Genomic DNA, 21,332 nt, shown 5'->3' on the forward strand with positions numbered 1-21,332 from the left:
TTTTGATCACGTTATTTCCATGTAAAGGATTTTATTTTTGGTTGTGAAACAGCAATAAGGAGAGTTTAAAATTTTGGGGATTAAGAGTTTAGACGGCTTGGTTTACAAATCAAAGTAGTATTTGAGGGTAATTTCTATTATCTCCCTAGCTGATGACCTGGGATCCTGGTGGTGGTTACCTGAGTGCCTTTTCCCACAATGCCTTGCCCCCAGCGTTCCAATACATCCTTCTTATGTCGAATTACTATTACAGGGCCAGTGTGGCCCCAGAAACTGCCAGGCTTAGCACCCTAAGAGGGCAGCCGAAGTCTGCTGAGAACCCCGGCCCCGTGTCCACGGCTCTGCACATGCCACACGCCGAGCGACTTTGTTCTCGGCCGGTGCGGCCGCCGCGTGCTGGCGCCAGCGCAGTGGAGCTCGGCGCGCCCAGGTGCGGCCCGCGCGGCCTCCGCAGACGCCGCATACAGAAGGAGGCGCGCGGCCCGGGACCTGCGGGAAAGATTGTAATTCCACCAGCTTTGTTCGGGAAGGTACCACCGCGGCTGGGCCGGCGGCGCGTCCCGGACCCGGCTGGGTGGGCGACAGGGCAGAGGCTAGCCATGCGGGGCGGCGGCCTGGGGGCGGCGGCCAGCCGGCCTCCCCCGCGCCTTTCTCGTGGTACGGCCTGCGTTTCCTCCAGGACGCTGTTATGCTAATCAGGTGACATCACCGCCCAGCACACGGCGAGTGGCTCCTGATTAAATTACAAACCGGCGGCCGCCGCGGGCTGCGGGGAGGAGGTGTGTTTCGCTGCTGCCGTGAGCTCCCGGGCTCGGGACCCGGGGGTGCTTAGCATTGGCCATATTTAAACTGTTGTAAAGTAGGATTTGGCTTCCCTCAAGCTTCTAGGCTCGGACTGCAGGAGGAGGGAACGCCGCAAGGACTTAGATGCCCGAGTAGTAACTGCTCCGGGCTAAGGTGGACTCTCCTGCTGCCAGCTTCCTATCAGATAGCCCTGCTGGACTTTAAGACCGAAATGCGGCTCGCGTAAGAGCCAGCCTTGTCGCCGGCCGGGAGCCCAGCCTGCGGAAGCTGCTGCGCGTTGGATGGGGAGTAGAGGGGGCCAGAGCGGGTTTTTCGCAGTGTAGCCCGCCTAGGCTTTTCGCCGGGCATAATGGAATTGCAGAGGACTTCCAGCATCTCTGGGCCGCTGACGCCGACGTACACCGGGCAGGTGCCTTACAACTACAATCAGCTCGAGGGGAGGTTCAAGCAGCTCCAAGGTAGGCTCCCTCCCAAAGGCCGGGCCTGCCCCGGGGCCATGCCAACGGGGTTCTGGGGCTTTATTCCATATGTTACGCGACCTTAATGAAGACCGGCGGTTGCAGGGCCTGGCCCCAAAGCTTCTGGCTGACTGCGAGCACCCCATTCACTACCTGGTATCTCTCGCTCTACTCCTGAAAAGCCATCATTGGAGCCCTTCTTTCTCCAGTAGCCCTTTGGCCCTCTCGGTTGTCAGGGATCCGCGGACCAGTGTACACATGTTTTTTTCTCCTTTTAGCTCCCCTTGCACCTCGAGAGATCAGTGCTAACAGACCGGTTAGTATGCAAGTATTTGATTCCTGGTTGCTCTGGGTCCCAGCCCCCAGCCTCTTACCTCTTTAAGCCTTAAAGGTGTAAAGTGCACAGCTTCAGTCCCGTCCTCTAGAACAATAGCGAAGGGGCGGAGGGAGTGGTCTTTTTGTTCCTGAGCTTTTGGCAAATTACAGTTTTGATTCAGAAGCTTAATTTTAACTCTTTGATGTATTGTGTTGGGGGAGAGCTTTCCCTTCAATTTAGTGGGCTATGTGATTTATAAAGAAAGCCGGTTATTGTCATTCCAGTGCTGTGAGTTGGATTATTTGGATCAATTACGGGTTTCTTGGAGTTTGTAGTGGCTTATATAATTGAATGGGTCCAATATTTTATAGCGTTTTATTTTTAAGGCGTACAGGGTCCTGCGCTGCAGCAGTGGACTCTATCCCGCCTGTGGCTGGGTTGGTCCCTGCAGGCCTGAGCTGCCCCTGCCCAGCCAGGCCCTGGCCAGCTCTGAGCTTCTATGGGAAAAGGGTTCTAACTGAAAACAGAACTACTTCCGTTTGGAAATCCCTGGATAATCAGTAATAGGCCGGGAATGGCAAGTGCGGTAAAAAAGTAGTATCTGAAGACTGCGTGTGTTTCCTATTTTAACTCTTCTTAGTACCCCAAACAGTGGTTCTTGTGAGGAGGAGGAAGGAAGGAAGCTCAGTCCTAGAATGTTTTCATGGGGGGAGGGATATATTTCATTCATAGGTTTATTTGTCTTGTGAAATAGTTGACAGTAATGACACTTTTCTGGACAACAAGAGGCAGAACAGGACGTGATTTTAAACATTTGCTAAGCAGTGTTGCATTCCTGGGGCAGCTGGCTTGGAGGAAGCTCCCATCACTCTTGGGAATGGTTATGTCTCCTATTCGTTCCTTTTAAATTCTCCAGAGGTGGAATTAACTTTTTGAAAACTTTGGTGAGGGGGAGCTTGCAAGTGGTAAACCAAGGAGTGGGTTGATGTCAGTGATCTGGGTTTGTGTCCGGAGTCCCACAACTGTAGGATCTGAGAATCCAGATCACGATCTTCTTCCCCTTCCCTGGGCTGTACTCCCCTGTCCTGTCTTATGGCCATGGGAATCCTCCTTGGGAAAACCCCTCACCAACCCCAGTAACTCCACATATTCTAGTCTCAAAAGATGTGAAACCAGGAAAAGATACAAGAAGGTGTGGGAAGGAGTGCACCCCAAGGCCCACCCATAACAAAAGACTGCTCTGAAGGGTCCGGGATGGTTGTAAAACTGCTGGCTGAGAAGGGTGGAGCTTACCCACAGGAAATGTCTAAACTCTTGTTGGACAGCGGAAATTTTAAATTAAAAAAATTACCACGTGCCCCTGATATTTTTACTTCATACTGTTTTTCTCAAGGAAACCTCTTCAAAAAGAGTGGGCTTTTCGCATTTTGAATGGTGACTTAAAAAAAAAATGACCTTTGTTCCTTAATTTAGCCCCAGATTACTTTCTTATCTTTAAATCTTGTGGTTCAGGAGTTACACAAGTTTGGTGTTGGTATTTCTATAACAGAAAACCACCCATGTTGAGGAACTGAGAGAGGGTGAATTAACTTTCAAGTATAGTGGGTCTCAGGAGAATTATTAACAGTTAGCAGTGTCCTTAGTAACGAATGGAACTGATTGCATTTTAAACACCTTTAGGAGAATTTTGATAAAACCTTTTCCACCCCCCATCTCTGTGTTGGTAATTTGCTTAGTATTTGTAGTTCTTCCAATCATTATGTGTTTTTGCTAACATGCAACTTCTATCTGTTGACTTAATTTTGTCCATGCATATGAAGCTGCCCTTTTTTACGCTTTTGGGTATAATCTTTCCTTGTACTTAACATCTGATATTGGTGAAATGCCTCTCTTTATCTGAATTGGCTTTTTATGCCTCCCATATGAATGTATTCATTTAGCGTCTGTGCCTGAGAGAGCTGTGATTCGATGGAAGTTATTCCTGCATTATTGCTGGTCTCAAGTATATTTGCCATTTGATCCTAAAAATGTCAAGAGGACTTGTAAGGATGAGATTTGATGTTCTAGCTAAGGGAAAGTATGATAGTAAAATACTTCTAGTCTGTTTAGATAAAGTAGTTTGTACAGACTTAAGAGTTAATAAGTAATAAAAACAAGCCCTCCCTGACTTCAGGGACTGAGATATATAGAGTGATGTCTTTACCACTCTAAGGTTCCTGACATAGGAATAGGCAGGGCCTTCAACTTCTGAGAGTGTCAACATTAATCGCCCACACCAACCCACTCACACACACAAAACACACACACACCCCTCTTTCTCTAATTTTTCACCTGCAAAAATTATCACTTTTTTCAGAATCACGTATTTTTTAAAGTTGATTAGTTATTTTTGTTTTAAGAAGAGGAAAAAGGCAAAACACAACAAAACTCACTTCACATGTTTTGAAAAACGTGTTTGTAATTACAGAGGCTCATGATACTCTCTCGTTTATGTCAGCCAGCTTTATTCCTTCTAGCAAAATGCTCACCTTGCCACCCTGCCACTCAGAAACCCATGCTTGTTGCCTTCCATTTCAGTGATAGAATCCTTTTGTACAGTTTTTAAAGACTGTGCTTGCATCCCAGTTATTCCAAAAAGTCTCTGTCTCTTCTGTCAGAGATTCCATTGAGTGCTTTCAATGTCACAGGCAGTACTAGCTGCATAGATGGTGTCTTACCTAGTCTTATCACATACCTGTGAAGTTTTGGAGGAGATGGAGGCAAATAACCTGTCCAGGGTAACAGGTGTTGTTGAGTTCAGGATGCACATTTGCATCCCATAACTTTTCCTCCCAGGCTTCTAGATATGCAGATTCCATTTTAAAAAAAAGGGGGGGGGGTGAGGTTGGGAAGTGCCCACCCCAACCAGGTTTCTCGCCTGCCTGTCTGCCCTCCCCCCCACACATTGGTTCTGTTGTCTCTTGCAGTAATGAAGGCAGGATCTAGTTTAAAAGCATCAGAATAAACATATTCTGCCTTCTTTGCGCTTGACCCTGACATTCCGCACCAGCCATTTCTGTAGAAGGTGCTCTCTTTAGCTGTTCTGGCTCAGTGGATTTTCACCAGGAAGGGTTGTGGAGTTCTGTCTTGGGACATAGAGGGAGAATTGAGGATTTCAAGACTTGGGAATGCATTACACCTAAGTTTCTGATGTGCTCAGAGTTTAATTTGAATTTGAATTGTTGAATTTCTTAATATTTTGTTTAAATTTATTCGTTCTTAGGGATAGAATAGTGCTGATTTTAATACCCCTGGATCATAAATAAAATGTATTCTCGAGATTTCAGCCAATTTCCAGTTTATGCCCTCTTAAGTATTTGTCTTGCTTTCTCAAATTTTAGAGGAAGGTGATTGCTAAATTTACACTTGCTTGTGCTGAAGAAAATCTGCTCTTGAAGTTTTAAAATTTAAAGTAATTCTCTTAAAATATTTTCCTTTGTCACAGTGAAAAGAATTGATGACAAATGGTTTTGGAGAGGCAGAATTTATAGAAGAAGAGTTTTGAGTTTAATGAAAACATAAAAGATTGACTTTTTTGGTCTGAATACTTGCTAGTATCATTTTTAAAAGCCCACACAACTTTGTGGAATGAATCACCAGAAAAGATAAAACATCCTTTTGCCAGGTTCGTAGAGTTTCAACTCAAAATTTAGACGTTTCTAATAGATTTGTGTATTCAAATTTTTTAAAAATGTTGTGCAGTAGTAATTATTGTGTATAGCACTCAATTTTAAGATAGATCATCTTACTTAATTAACTGAATGAGATTATTCAAAGTGCCCAGCGTGGGATCTAGTACTTAATAAATTCTAATTAAATGTGCATTTCCTTAGTACAGATAATCCTGTGAGATGGATATTCTTGCTTTTTATAAAGAAATGTTTAATTGGACTAAGATTAACCAGTATGAGGCTAGCTTTCCAGAATGCACTGACTCCAAATCTTTTCTTCCTCCCATTGTGCCACAGAGTGTGGGTTGGGTATGGACCTGGACACCTGACCCCCAGATGTCATGAATGCTTGCTGTTGGCATGGGAAGTTCATGTCTTCTGAGAGCTGGGCAGATTTCTGTACCTGAGTTGCCTTCAGTGGGTTAGAACACTTGACAGTCAAAGCAACTACAGCATTTCAGCTTAAATCTAGTGTTGATGGGGGAGACTGTTAGAAGTACTCTTGGAGGCCAGTGATGGAGAAGAGGGGGGTGATAGGTAACTGCTTTCAGATTCCACTTAGGGGACTGAAGTATGGGACAACCTACTGCCAAGAAAGCTCTCTGGATGACTGTTCCACCTCTTCTCCATCTTGCGCCTGGAAAGGCGTCTGTCACAGCCCTCTGCTCCCTCTGTACTTGATTCTTTCTGGCTTTCCTCAAGTACCCCTTCCCAGCTCCCCTTAAGCCAGCCTTGATAAGAGGTATATTTGTACCAGCTCATCACACTGAATCCAGTAGATACGTACAGTTCTTATGTGCTAATGTGTTATTTTTAAGGAATTATTTTATTTAACTTTATTTATTTTTAATTTAACCAGAGAGAGATAGAGTGAGAGAGAAAGTCAGAAAGCAAGCCACCAGGTCTGGGACTCGAACTCTGGTCAGCCACGTGGGAGTCCAGTGCCTTTAACCACCATGCCACCTGCTAGTCCTGTTATGTGCTAACTTAAAAACCGAAATTAAAAAAAACTTTTGGGAAGTGACTTTGTTGGGCTTTGACTCTGACCAGCCTTCCCAACTCCAGGTCCTGTCATTCTGCTCCGCAGACTGGTGGCTCCCTAACCTGTCCTATCTTCTCCCTCCCTTGAAATCCTGCCTCTTGGTTTCTTCCTCTGGGAGTTATTACATGTGTCAGAATCAGTTCATGTGCCTCCTATTTAAGTATTCCCAGAGAATCCCTGCTGGAATTCCCTTCCTTTAAAATTTACTTTCAACATTGGTCATTCTCCTTTGATTTTTCACATACTGCTTTTTGCTACAGTTTCGTTTTCCTGACACTACACAAAGTCTGGGAGCCTAAAGATTGAAGTCTGACAAAACCTGTCTTACCATAGAAGCTACTAAATATTTATAAAATACCAAACAGCTGAAGTCAGTGTGTGGCCTACCTTACTGCAGTGATTCTCAAATTGACATTCTCAGCTTAGGTTCCCAGATGTCTTGGGAACTTGCTAATGTAAATTCTTAGGCCTCCACTTCTTGCCTCCTGGATCAGAGACTCTGAGAGTAGTCCAGTAATAAGTAGTTTCAAGTAGCTTAGCAGGTGATTCTATTCACACTGAAGACAGAATTTCCAGTATTGTAGATTACCACTAAACGTGGGAGGGCAATTCAAATACGGATTTAACAATCTTGTCTTTTAGTCCTTTCTACTGGAATGACACGGATAGTAACAGAGCTTTCAGAGTTTTCTATTAATGGTAGTGTCATGGCTATATATTTGTTCAGACTTGTGCACATTATCAAGTAATTATACTTGTGTACATTATCAAAATAAACCAGGTGTATTTCAGCCATTTTTATATCCTGGTGCCTTTTTTCCCTTTTGCCTGACAAGTTTCTGTTAGCTCTAAGGCCCAGCTGTGAAAACCTAATGATGGGGAAATACATGATAAGGACGCTGTAAACATTTTTCTGACTTTACTTCAGTGTTCCTTATTGGATTGGCTTAGTTAAAAACTGGGCAGTTGTTAAATCATTTTATGGCTTCAAAGGAATTACCATTTAAAAGCTCAGTAGTTGGTCACTAATCTAGACAACTTTAAGTGAAAAGGATTCTAAGAAATAAAATATTAAATTAAAGCTGACTTTAAAAATACAGTGCATGCTCTTTTGTTTATTCCCCTTATTATTAGCAGAAGCCTATTGATGACCTGTTTTTTGAGTGCAGCTGTGCTTGGGTTAGAGCGTGTGTTGGGGTGTGTTTCCGCTTTGCTGGAAATGCTGGCTGAGCTGACCAGTGAGTGGAAACCAGAGCAAAGATAAACCTGTTCCAGGCAAGAGGCAAGGAACCCAGTAGGGGAGCTCAAGCAGGTTCAGGGTGGCTAAGCTTAGAGTGCAGAAAGAGAGGGCAGGTGGTAGGAGGAGGGGTTCTGGAAGCATAATAAACAAAAGCTGGAGGATGCTGGGCCCTGAAGGGCAGATTAAGGAGTTTGGAAGTCAGTCAGGAGGTGGGACACTGGGAAGGGATTTTTAAATAAGAGAGTGATTTATTCTGGCGTCCTCCCCACCCCGTGCCCCCCAACAAAGGTTAGTATGACTCTTGACAATGAAGATTGCTTTGGAGAGTGTTGGTCAAGAGGGGGAGGCAGGGACCAGCAGTTGTCATAATGGCTATGTCGCTGGACTCTCATGTAGTCTACCATGGTTCAAGCCCTGGACCCGGTGGTTTAAAACTCACGCTGGGCGTGTGTGCGTGCGTACCCAAGATCCGGAGAGGAGAATGGAGAAGGGACTGCGGTGTGGCCATTGCCCCTGGGAGGTGACTTCTCACTTTCTGTCTGTCTAGCGAGGAACGCACCCTATAGCAAAAACCTCCCCCCACAAAAAAAAAAAAAAAAAAAAGAAGGGAGGCTGAAGGCCAGTGTTGGCATTTGTTGGAATGAGAAATTTGGAAACAACTTAATCTCATTTAATTTTGAACTACAAGGGATTTAGAACTTTGTTCTTCAGTGTGGTCTGTGGGTGACTTGGAATTTGTTAGCAGTGCAGGATCTCAAGCCCACTCCAGACCTACTGGATCAGAACCTCATTTTAATGATGTTGCCCAAGTGGTTTGTATGTACATTCAAGTCAAAAAAGTGCTGTCTTGGAAATAATCTCTACTGGTGCCCTGTCCCATAACTCTTATGAACAAAGAAGGGAATGGTCCCAGAAATGACCTTTCTGAAGGTTAAAGTTTATGTGTTTTATTTATAGTCTACATTGAATGTAAGCATTGGTTTTGCTTTTAAAAATAGACTGGATCATTTTAACAATAATAATCTTGAGTAGCTGAATGGATAATAATCAAAGATTAGTATTTCTCTCGAAGATTACAGGACTTTGAAGCATGGTTGGCTGATTCCTAACTTTGTGAATCTTTACAGAAATTGGGATTTTCCTACTTGCTAATCCTGCCATTCTAGAAATTTGTGAGGTTTATTTTCATTTACCTATTTGATATTAATGGAGAATTACAAAAACACTCTGTGCCAGTTTCTCGGTTCTTTCAGAATTTCAGCACAGTGTCCCAGAAAGTGGAGGCTTACTAGTCATACCTGCTTTGTTACTGAAACCCTGCAAATATGCCTGGAGGATTTTTTTTTAATAAAGCTAAAGTACCCCCTTCATCCCCACACTTCATCTTAGCAGAAGGATCCTGTGTTAAATTAATGTCGCTGTTCTTACAGTTGGTTAGACTTTAGTCCAGTTTCATGGCGTCAGACTCATCCAGCAGTGCCTTCAGGTTTGGGTGTTGAGAGTAGATTTGAAACAGGTTACGTCATCTGTTACTTGATAAGTGCTCATTTCCTGAGTCTGCAAGTGAAGCTTTAAAATGACTGGTTATTGATTAGGGAGAGGAGAAAAAGCACCTGCTGAAACTTGTTAGCTGGAAGCTTTTGTCTCTTGGAAGGTGAAAGGAAAGGGGTAGGGGAGATAAGTGACTTTGGTTCTTGAAGGCACAGCTCAGGGGCCTTCCTGATGGGAAGGGGGGCAGTGTGAGCTGTAGAGTCGGAACAGAACTCCAGTGAGGTTCATTCAGAGGCAAACTAGAAGGTCATTAATGGGCACACTTTAAATTTCTAGCTGTTCCTTTGTAGTAGTTTACAAATTTTTGGATATATTTGTTATTTCGCAGCAGTATTATGCCCTCAAAATAAATAAACGTGAAAAAATAATTCATGTAAGGTCCTGCAATCCTAGCAAATTTTCTTAAAACACACAGTTCAACACTATTATTGTTATATAGATTGAATTTTGTCTTGGTTTCTTGTTTTTAATTTCTTTATTATTATTTATTATTATTATTTAATTCAACCCAGAGAGAGGAAGAATGAGAAAAGAAAGCAAACTGGCAGGTCTGGGATTTGAACCACAGTCAGCCATGTGGAAGTCCAGTGCCTCAACCACTACACCACCTGCGAGTCTCTTATTTCTTAACATAATATCTTTACCTTTTCGTATATGGTTATTCCTTGCCAAATATTGCCAAATTGCTTTCCAAATGAGGGCGGTTACTTACCAGTCTGAACCTGTGTCTTCATCTATGGGATGCAGGTAATACAAATTCTATGTAATGAGATTATTCTTAGATTACTCCCCTTATTCTTAGATTTAGGTGAGATTCTCCCTGGAAATTGTTCAGCACAGTCCCTGGTATATGGTAAGTGCTTACTAATCTATAGCAGTCATCATCATTGTAGGTCCTGGTTAAATGGCAAATCAGGGCCCAGCAGGGCTGAGCCTTTTAGTATATGTGCTGCCGAAGGGAGCACCAGGGCTGAGCCTTTTGAACTTGACTGGAGTGCCTCAGCCCCCACCCCCTGAAACCTGTTCTGGGTGTGGTTTCCTTCAGAGTCTGTTTGAAGAATTTTCGGTTTGCCTGAAAACTAACCCAACTGAAATACTCTCCTTCTGAAAACCTAGTGACTTTTGATGTAAATTGAAAATCACAGTGTGGACAGTGCTTCTCCCAGGTTCATTAAAAGCATGTGGAACAGTTACTACTAAAACCAAGGCATCCACACTTTGTCAGAGAGAGTGAGTGAGCTACTGTAGGCAAACTGATACTAACCGCCCTCCACGAGTTAGTTGAATGCCTCTACTGTGTTTGCTTTTGAAAGGCCTTTCTTAGCCTTTCTCTCTCCCCCAGCCCTGTTTTCAAGAGGCACAAGACCTTTAAGTAGTAAATACAGTAATCACAGTAGCATGGAGACTGGCCTGTATTTGGCTTCACAAAGGCCTTGTGAAAGATCTGGCCTTAAAGCCCCTTTTTAATGCCTAAATGATGCAAGTGGAAAGTTAATTTGAGGATCACCAAGGCACGCTTTATTCATGAAGAATATGAGCAAAATATAAATAAAAAGTCAGGAGGCTCTGTTTCTCTCTGGTGGTAAGGAAATTACATAGGCTGTATCAGTATTTCAGGGGAATCCCCTCCCACCCCCCAAGAGTGCCACTGTGATGGAATTTGGAGTAAGAGCTGTGGCACAGACTGATTACAGGGGTGTGTGTTTGCCTGAAATCCTTATGTAAACTATTGGTATTTTGTCTGCATTGGCAATCGAATGGAATGGTTACAATCAAAATGATAGAAGACCAGACTGCCTCTTAGAATGTGGCCTGAGCATTTTAAGTTAGGTTTCTTTAAGAGAAATTCTGAAGGTGTATTTTTAAAGAAAATTTTGGAAAAACGGAAATAAAAATTTCCGTTGTAAAATGTACAATATGTTTGAAAGTCTGTTGAATTGTTAAATGCCAACATGTTTTTAAAGACTGTTAGGTTGAGTTTATAGTATTTAAGATGTGAATACTATTGTATTGCAAAAAATATTTCTGGTGCTTGGAAATGTGTCCTGATTTCTGTTGAGGGGGAACGTTTGTTCCTGTAGAGGTTTAAATGTCTTACTATTGGGGCCAGCAGGTGATATGGAGGTTAAGGCGTGGGATCCCACATAGCCAACTCCATGTTTTGAGTCTCGGATTTGACAGCTTGAAAAGCACACCAGTCATGTGAGCCCAAAATCTCATGAGGAGAATGGAGGAGAAAGGATTGCAGCATGGCTATCTTCCCTGGGGGATGATTTCTCACTCCCCCCCTCTCTCTGTCTCTGTCTCTCTCCACCAAGCTCACATGCCCTATAATAAAAACAAAAACAACTCTTGCTACAGAATTCAGTCTTGCAGTGGTAGAGGAAGACTATGCACACAGCTGCCAAGCAGATGAAATCTCAGCTGTGCAGTCTGTGTGTTTGTGGCCGTGACCAGGAGAGCCCTGGAGGAGGCTGATTCAGATTCACTGGTGGTGGCAGTGGTGTGGGGAGGAGGTCACCAGGGCTGTGGGATGTTTTATCTCATTCTGAAAATCAGGGATAAAGCACATGGACTGTGTATTCACGGAAGCCAGCCTTCAAATCCTGGCTCTACCAGGGACTTCACTGAGCCTCGTTTTTTTCATCTGGGAAGAATAATTAGCCTTGGGGGTGGTTACTAAGATTAAATTAGGTATATTGTAACTGCTAAACTAAGGGGTCCAACTCATCCTGGTTTGTCAGAAGTTTTTGGGGTTTTAGCAGACAACACTCCACATCCAGGGAATCTCCCTCAGTCTCAGGCACACTGGGTCAACCTAGTATAGGAGGTATTTGACTACAGGTACTGTGGACCTGACACTGGGCAGATACTTGTGAATTCCCAGGACAGCATCTGTGTGTGTGTGTGTGTGTGTGTGTGTTCATCTATCTGTTTCTTCCTAGTGCTTGGCATGTGAATCAGTGTTGCACAAATAAAGGATGAATGAGTGAGTGAAGTATTGTAAGCGCTGATACACAAGTAGTTGTTTTAAAGTGAGTTGCTGATCTTAAGAGAGGTGGCATCACCAGCCTCTTAATGATTTGCTGAATGAATCATTTTATGATAATCTTGTCCTGGTGATGTGGCTAAGATATAATTTCAAGAAGGGCTTAGCCTGGCCTATCTACTTTTCTGATAAAATTGAATTTTGATATGACCCTAGGGACAACCTCTGTTCCCCCATCCCCCACTCAATGTACAGACCTTCTGTGTATGGACTACCTCACATACTTCCACAGACTACAGGGTGCTGGGGAATTTACTTAAACTTGGGTGGGGAGGAGAAGACAGTGAAGCCCACCTGGCTAAAGTACTTGGAGAGACAGACCAGTTTTGTCAAAATTAGACATCAGATTATCTCTTCTATTTTTTTTTTCTTTTGAGTGGGATCTGTCAAGAGTAGTTAGACCAGAAGAAAGTTCAAAAGTTACACTAATGTAATTAGTTACATAGCAAAAAGATGGGCTTTTTGTTTGTTTCTTTTTGTTTTAAAAAAGAGGGCCCCATGAAACCGAAATCCTTTCTAGGTGTGGCAGCCATTCACATTTTTATATTGTATGACCATAAAACAAACATAGCTTTTCTAACCACAAGTGTGTCTTTGCTCACAGATATAGCGTGAGTAATGCATTTCTGGAAGCCAGGCAGTTAAAATCACACTCTCAGCAAATAGAGGCAGGGCTTCAGAAATTTAGATAACTTATTAGTGTGCAAACTTGGCCTTTTAAACTTAAGAAATATCTGAGAGAAAACGAAATTTTGGCTCAAGAACTACTTTTCCAGCCTTTGGTACCTTCCAGTCTTCCCCCTCTTAAAAAAAAAAAAAAATCTTCGTTGTTCTTCTGCAACTCTTATGATTTCAGCTTTAAGGCAGGAGGTGATTGTTTTGCTTGAGACACAAGGAAATAATTTTTAACTTTTTTTTTTTTTGAGATTTAAAAGTCGTACTCATTCAACAGTAGGCCTGACTGTGGCCAGCCTGACTGCGAGTCCTTGGCAGACTATAGTCTCTATCAAGGCAATACATTGAGATGGCTGGAGGAGAGGCACCAGAGCAAGGACCTTCTGAGTCCAGGTGAACCATGAGTGGGAAGGGACTCTGGAAGCTGTCTGCCTTTGTGGTTGCCCCCAGTGTGCCCGGAGTCCGGGAAGGCAGGCCCAGATCCCAGCCGATAGTCATCTTACCCATTGTCATCAAGTGATTCCAAAATGACCTTTCTTACCTCATTTTCCTATGAGCTCATAGTTGTCTGCAAACATGAATTATGTCATTGATCCTTGCTCCCTCTTTGTTTGATAAGGAAAAGGTCTGCTTGGTGTTTCTGGAAGAGGAAAGTGAGGCACAGTGGGGCGCCGGGTGTGACCCAGCTCTTTTTTTTTTTTTTTTTGGAGAGATTTTCACTGTAGGGCGTGTGCGCTCGCCAGACAGACAGAGAGAGACATAGAGACAGAAAGCGAGAAATCACCCCTCAGGGGGGATGGTCACGCCGCAATCCCTTCTCCTCCATTCTCCTCTCGGGATCTTGGGCACACACGCACACGCGCCCGGCGTGAGTTTTAAGCCACCGGGTCCGGGACACGAACCGCGGTCGACTACGTGGGAATCCAGCGACATAGCCATTACGCTAACTGCTGGTTCCCAACCCAGCTCTTGATTTGGGATCCCTTCTCTTTGTTCCCCCTCCTCCAGTGGAAATTGACAGTGAACTCATTTGTCAAGGTTTCCTCCATTAAAAATGAACAAAACTGTTGGACTAGGAGACCTGGTCGTTAGAATGATAACGATCCTGCCATGTCTCAACCCCTGTCTAATCTGCCTATGGAGGGCCTCTGTGTAAAGCTTTTGCTGGGTACCGGGATTAAAGGAGTGCAGTTTCTATCCCTGCCCTCAAGAAGCTCACACACAAATCAAGAGACAGGAAAACATACTGTTTTCTTTACTAATGGGATTAGAATGGGTGTATATAGGAAAAGGTGGGGGAGTGCTTTATGAACCTGCAAAATATAGTAGGATTGTTCTCTCTACTCTTCCTTGCTGTGAGAATCACTAACAGTTACGTATATAAACTCCTCTATGAAGTAATTCAAACTCACAGGGCCCAAAGAGTGGTGCAGTGGTAACACAACTGCCTCTGTGAGGCAGTCCTTGATGGGAAGACTCCCAGTTCACATTCGAAGATGTGAGTACGGACTTGGTGTCCATGATCTGGGACTGGTGGATGGGTCATGGTCTTCAGGCCATGTTGAAGGTGTTTCTTTCTCACTTCCTTTCACATGTATGGTCTTGGAATAAAAAAGTAAACATAAGATGGTGTGGTTGTTAAGGCACTGATTCCTACATGGCTGACCATGGTTCAAGTTCCAGACACAGCAGCTTGAAAATCATCCTGTGTGCATGTACATGTATGCCCACAACCTCGAAAGGAGAATAGTGGAGAAGGGATTGCAGCATGGCCATCTTGGGGGGTGCAGGAAAGGTGTGATTTCTTACTTTCTCTCTAACTCTCTCAGGAAAGTACACAAGCCCTATGGCAAAAAACTAAAATAAATAAGTAAATGAGAGAGAGAGAGAAAACAACAGACTCATAATTAAATCTAAAAAAAGTCATACTGGGAAACAGATTTTGAGGCTGTCTTTTTTGTCAGGTTCACTCAACTGGGCTAGTGTCTGTTGATGAAGGAAACAGACACTTTTTCAGTAATAAAAGCGAACATTTATCGAATACCTATGTACCAGACTGTGTGTTCTTTATTATATGCATTATCTCATTTCACTGTTAAGCTCAAAAGAATGCTGGAGATAGGGAGACATTATCTCTGTTTACAGATGTGGAAACCAAGGCTTGGGAAGATGAAGTAATTTACTCAGTGTCATATAGCTATTAAGTGGTGGAACAGGCATTCACAACTGGCTGACTGTTCTCAGAGGCCTAGCATTAAACCCTCACTCCATAGGGCCTCTCCAGAGATAGTGATCTTTTTTGGGAGGGTCTAGGTGTGGCTGGGTGTGGAGGGAGCCGTTGAACCAAGGTCTGCTAGCAGCTGCCCACACAGTATCTTGAGTCTGCTTTGAAGCAACTTCCTCAGCCCCAGCTGCTCAGAAAGCATCTTCCCTTCTGGTGATATTTATGATGTGGTTTCCTTCCTCCTGCCTAGGAGGTCAGCTCTTTTTGCCCAGGGTCGGAAAGCTCATCAGGTACTGATAAACTGCTGCTCTTGAATCACTCTGTGCCCTGCCTTCATTTAGCCTGGCCACGTGGTAAACCGGTGAACTGGGAGGGCCCCATTGACACGGGTCTGGTTTGGAATCCGAGGTCATACCCTTTCCACCACATTGCTCATGAGTCTAGTGGTGCCTGAGAAGTAAAAGTTAAACCACAGACTTCTTTCTCCTGCATCAAACATCACTTAAAAGAAAGGTTTGAGGCGGGGCTTTCCAGCGTAAGGCAGGTCTGAATCAGTGCCTTCATGCACATGTTATTTATTTCTTCAGTAACTCTGTGAAGTAGGTGGTATCGTATGTGCTCTGTGGATAGAGGAACCTGAGGATCAGAAAGGTGAAATGAGATGGTATTGTCATTTAGCCAGCAAGTGATAAAACTAGCCCCTTAATTCTTAAAAATGGCACATCGTTCACTTTGAACTTAAAGTGTGAACTTTTTTCTAAATAGGCAGAGACACCTACGGAAGCTCAGTGTGCATGTCCATCAGCATATGGGTAGATATTTCAGTTTAAATTGTTTTAACCAATTTTTGTAAGTTTTTTTTTTTCCTTTCCTTTCCTTTTTTTTTTTTCTCTCCCATAAGGCTCATGTGCACACTGGGGAGAGTGAGAGGGAAAATGAGAAATCACCCCCCCCATGGGATAGCCATGCCATAATTCCTTCTCCTCCATTCTCCTCCTGGAATTTTGGGCATGCAAAAATAACATACTCGTTTTGATTTTCAAGTTGGCTCTGTGGGAGTCCAGTGCTTTTAGCCACCAACCACCTGCTGATCCCCCTTCAAACCCATTTTTAATAATTCTTTTTAGGGATTCAGCCAGATTCACAAGTGTTTAAGTGTCACATTTAACCTAAAAACAAATTGAATACACAGCTGAAAATCGAAGGCTTAACAATCAGATTTTTAAATATCAATTTCTGATAACACTCTTGCTGTTGATGAGTAAGTCCTTCCATTAAACATGATGCAGTCTGCTAATTTGCTTATCATTTCTATTGCAAGAGCATAACCTTGGGATGAGTAATGCACCTGCATATCTCGCAGGATGGAACTGACATCCGCCTGTAAGTGGAGACAGTGTTTGCTAAATGCAGTTAGGGCATGTTGGGAGTATCATTTGAGCCATAGCTTAAATTCAGGGAATATTAATCATTGGTTACCAGAGTCCTCTGGAACAGAGAAACATGGATATATCACTGCTAGTGACTGGGAGGGCTCTGGATTTTTAGCTGCTTGATGAAATACTTGGCCCTAAGCATCTGTTGTGATGCAATGAAGCAATGACTCAAGTGGCAACCAGACTGTGTGACTGCTTGACTTCAAAGTATCAAGGACTCATTTGAATCTGTCCACAAGCCTCTGAACCAAAAGGAGAGGGAAAATGTATTTACATACATTGAAAGCTGGGTCTTATTAACACACCTTTGCTTAGACAGGTCATGAAAACCTAGTCCTTTCCCCCTTTCTTCTGAGATAGGAATTAACCTGTAGCATAAAAGAAACATGTTTGGGTGGGTGCTTCAGACAGCACCTGGAGCTTGGTACAATTTAAGTTATGGCAGCAGAGTTAGCAGGAGAGGTTGATGGTAATGTTCTGTTGTAATCCTGTCGTCACCCAGATCTGCCTACCTTTGCTGCTTCCTGGGCTCAGGGAACCAAAGCTAGAACTTTCTAAGAGCTGTCTATGGGCTCGGGGAAGTAGCTGTTGGCTCTAGTTTTGCATCAGTTTCTTTATTGTGTACTTTGGTGAAGATGTGCTAGAATGTGTTATCAGAACTCAATTGACAAAGCCTGGTAGCCGGTACTTACATGTGCTCCAGTTGGTGCACCATTGCAGACTGACAGAGTAGCATGTACCTCCTGATGAACCAAGAATGAGTGCTAGGGATGAAGCTAGGATAACTTTTTAGAACACATTTATAGGTCTAAGGCCTCTGAAGGAGCCATCACAATCATCCACTCCACTCATTCAGTCAACATCCAACAAGCAGGTGGGTGTCATGGTGAACAGGGTGCAGTGTTGAGCACAGTGAAATGTGGGAGTGTATAAGATATAGTGTCTCAAATTACATTCTAAAGTGGAGTATTAGAAAATGGCAAGTATTTCAAGACAGGCAAATGACAGTTCTTGGTTGTGAGATGTGAGAAGCATTTTAGAAGAATTGACATTTGTGTTGCAGGTTTTAAGTTTGACTGGGATTAGGTTAGAGAAGGGGTACTAGGGTTTAGGGGTGGGATTTGACCAGAGGGGATCACAAAATCATGGAACTGTTGGGGAAATAACTAGAAATCTTACCTGGGATATGATCTATATTTTTTCTTTTTATTTTAATTAATGTTTATTAATATTAGTTGGAGTTTTACTTTTTTTGTTTGTTTGTTTTGGTAAGGGTTTTTTTGCCATAGGATGTGTGTGCTTGCTGGAGAGATGGAAACATAAGATAGAAAGTGAGAAATCACCCCCCGACACCCCAGGGAGGATGGTCATGCTGCAATTCCTCTCCTCCATTCTCTTTCTGGGATTTTGGGCATGCACACACATGTGCCCAGTGTAATTTTCAAGCTGCCAGCTCTGGAACTTAAACCACTGTTGTTCATGTGGGAGTCCAGAGCCTTACCCACCAATCTACCTGCTGGCCTCCTGTCCTCCTCTTCGTTTGCAACCATCCAGCTAATTTTGGCACTGGTCTAGGGAGTCAGCTGATCTTGGTTAGATGACCTTGGACAGGTGACTTGCATCTGTTTCTTCACCTGTTAGATTTGAAAGTCTCTGCAAATAAATGCCTGGCCATGCTGTAGTTACTTTGAGGTCATAGAAGGCTCCTCCAAAGCTCTGCAGGATAAATGCCTACTGCCAGAAAACTATAAGCTTTTTATAGCTTCTTCTCTGGGCTCACAAAATCTGTCCTGTATGGAAACTGATGGGCAACAAGGAGAGGGAAAGCAAAAGAAAAGATATTCTCATGCAGAGAGAAGAAAAGTAGGTCCCTCCCTAAGCTCTAGCCTTGTATAGATGGCAGTGGTAGAAATAGCAGCTAAAACACTGTTGTTAAGTTCTTTGCAGTGCAGTATTAATTTATACATTTCTCAGAACATCCCTGTTAAGTAAGTATTTCTATTTGGAGAATGAGGAAACAGAGGAACAAAGAATGCTTTGCCGAAGGATACTTAGTAAGGGGAGCTGCTCTGGTCTCTTAAGTTCTTCCTCTGGTACTGTCTCTCGAGAATTTATTTCCCACATGATACCTTTGTAGGTACAGCATTTTGTTAGGATCTGAGCAACCTTGATCGGGTGAGTTGCTGAGAATTAGAAATTTCTGATCCTTTTCCAACCTTAAAGGATTTGCTGAGACACCCTCCTAAGGAGTAGTGACAGCAAAGGGCAACATGGTAAATGCAGTGTAAAATTCAAGCCTTGCCTAAGTTTTGGAAGACTTTTATTCTCATTTTTTTGATGGTAGTTTGCTTTGGCAATTTTGGCAGAGTGAAAAAAGACTCAGTTGGCAGTACAGGCCCTTTGGTCTGCATTTTGCAAGTGTGCGAAATTATATGTAAAGTACCTGTGAGAACCTGGGATGAAGGATACTCTGTTGAAGTGGAATTTTGGAGGTGAAAGTACAGTGTTCACTGCCGAGGCATTGGCTTCACAGAAGGTAACCCTGGAGCAATTTTCAAAGGTGACAGCATCACCTAAGAACATGGAGTAGGGCCAAAAAAAACACATTTTAAGTTCAGATTCTCAGAGTTTGCAGGTTTTTCTTGACGTTAAACATTTTCAGCTGCTCAAGCATGTGTTGGTATATTTAGGCTAAGTGGCCTTTTGTTCTGTGATGTCCACGTGCGAATAAAGTGGATAATCCGCATTTCTGGTTTGGCTGCTGTCAAGTATAAGTAACAACTTCCAGCTGCTGTTTGCATTTTGCTTTCAGGCCACCTTCTGTCTTTCCCCAGACCAGATCTAAAACCGGTTTCTAAGAGGAGCACCAGTTCATCTTTACTCATTGTCAAACCTTGAAGCCACGAACTGGATTTGGCTTGCTGTCCGTTATGATCTTCCATGTCCTAGTACGTTACATATCTGTCGTAAAAGAAGCAAATTATTTATATTTGTTGTTTATAATCCACCTAGTTTCAGAAATGACTTGATTTGGCCTAGGCAAGACTGTCCTGATGATGTGTGAGGATCATTCTGCTCAGAGTATGGAATCACAAGACTCGTCATAGGATTGTTGGGTTACTGAATGCCTGGTTGTTTGCCTCTTTGCTGTCTGTGTCCAGAAAAATGTGAGAATCTTTATTAGGAAGGCCTGACAGTGCTAGACTGAAAGGTACTGTGTGTCACTGCTATGTATCTTTTTCTCAAGACATTTTCTTTAGCAGGTGCTAGAGAAACCCTCTTGTGTGAATGTGTATGTCTTATCTTTTGAGAATTAAGCTCATTATGGATTTATGTAGTTCAGGTGATCTCCGGTGAGCTTTACCTGTACTTTGAGCTGCAGTGTACTTATTAACATGTAGAAGGAGCTGAAAAGTGCATAGTCAGGTGAATTGTAACAGTTTTTATTTGCCAGGAGCATCCCTCAGGTAAAAGAGTGTCACTCAAAGAGAAAAAATACAGTACCAGGTTATTGGGTTCCTTTTGTTTTTTTAAGATATTTTTGCTATAGGGTGCATGCACCCACTGGAGAGATTAGAGAGACAGAAAATGAGAAATCACCCCCCAAGTGGGGGTGGCCATACCACAATTCGCTTTTCCATTCTCCACTTAGGACTTTGGGCATACACACTCACAGGTCTGGACCTGAACTGCGGTCTACTATGTGGGAGTAACCATTATGCCATCTGCTGGTCCCTCGACTTCCGTATTTTGAGATTGCCTCTATGGAGATAACAGCCAGTGTGTGGCCATTATTTGGGTAAACCATATAATACACAAACCAGATGTTTCTTAAAACACCTAAACTCCCCATCTTTTGCACTTATCTGGAGGGGTGCTTGGCCCTAGAGTAGCATTAGCTTAGTGAGCAGCTTTCCAGCTTGCTATACCAGTTCTCCGGATACCCTTCTCCTCTATTCTCCTCTCAGGATTTTGGGCACATGCACATACGTGCCCAGTGTGTGTTTTAAACTGCCGAGTCCGGGACTTGAACTACTGTCAACCTCGTGGGAGTCCGGTGATACAACCATTACACCATCTGCTGGTCCTCCATACCATCTTAATACCAGACGCAGACAGATCAGATCCTCACTTAGCTGAAACCCCTGGCTAGAGACTGGGCCCATTAGGGAGTCCAACATTACTGTTCAGTTGTACTTTGGACCTGGGAAGATGTTTCTGCTAAACAGAGTTCTGAAAAATACCTTTGGGAGTCCCTTACTAGTGACCTTTGTGTTCAGGTATACTGTAAGTCTTAGGAGACTTGGGAATGTATAGGAACCGGTTTTAACCAGTTCATTAAACTAAAATGTCTGTCCTGTTTGCCAGGCCTTGCCAGAAAGCACAATGTGACAGAGAGATCCTAAAACTAAGAGTAAATAGCCTAGGGCAGTTAACTGTATTGACTTTGGAAACAGGTTAAGTCCAGATCTGTGTTGAGCTGGAAGGAGTGTTTCTTCTCTCCTTTCCCAGAGTAAACGCTGCTGATGAGAACTGCTCTCTGGTGTTGCTGGGATGGACCTGTCTGACCTTCTTTATGTCAATAATTAACAGGAGAATGTTTTCATTTATGTTAAAGCCATATATAAAAGAGTTTTCCAGGCCTGTTCTAACAGCCTTTGGCCTTGGAGGGAAAGGAAGCCAGTGCTGAAAAAAAGTCAAGCTTCTAAATGGTCAAAGGGTGTCCTAGAATATCCTCTTCATGACAGTGATGGCTGGAGGCTGTTTTTCTTTAAAGTAAAACCCCATTTGAAGGTTACTGTGGGGTGACTTTATTGTTATATAAGG

At 43.3% G+C, this 21,332-nt stretch overlaps 1 protein-coding gene across 1 annotated transcript in view; it reads left to right on the plus strand.

Moving 5' to 3' along the window:
- The first annotated feature begins 737 nt into the window (after positions 1 to 737).
- SPTBN1 (spectrin beta, non-erythrocytic 1) overlaps positions 738 to 21,332 on the plus strand; it is a 111,436-nt gene continuing 90,841 nt past the window's right edge. Inside the window, exon 1 of the mRNA XM_006159031.3 lies at positions 738 to 1,262. Coding sequence (XP_006159093.1) covers positions 1,154 to 1,262 — 109 coding nt within the window. The 5' untranslated portion in view covers positions 738 to 1,153. The remainder of the gene's footprint in view (positions 1,263 to 21,332) is intronic.

The sequence above is a fragment of the Tupaia chinensis genome, unplaced genomic scaffold, assembly GCF_000334495.1.
Source record: "Tupaia chinensis unplaced genomic scaffold, TupChi_1.0 Scaffold000622_1, whole genome shotgun sequence".
NCBI classification, from domain to species: domain Eukaryota; kingdom Metazoa; phylum Chordata; class Mammalia; order Scandentia; family Tupaiidae; genus Tupaia; species Tupaia belangeri.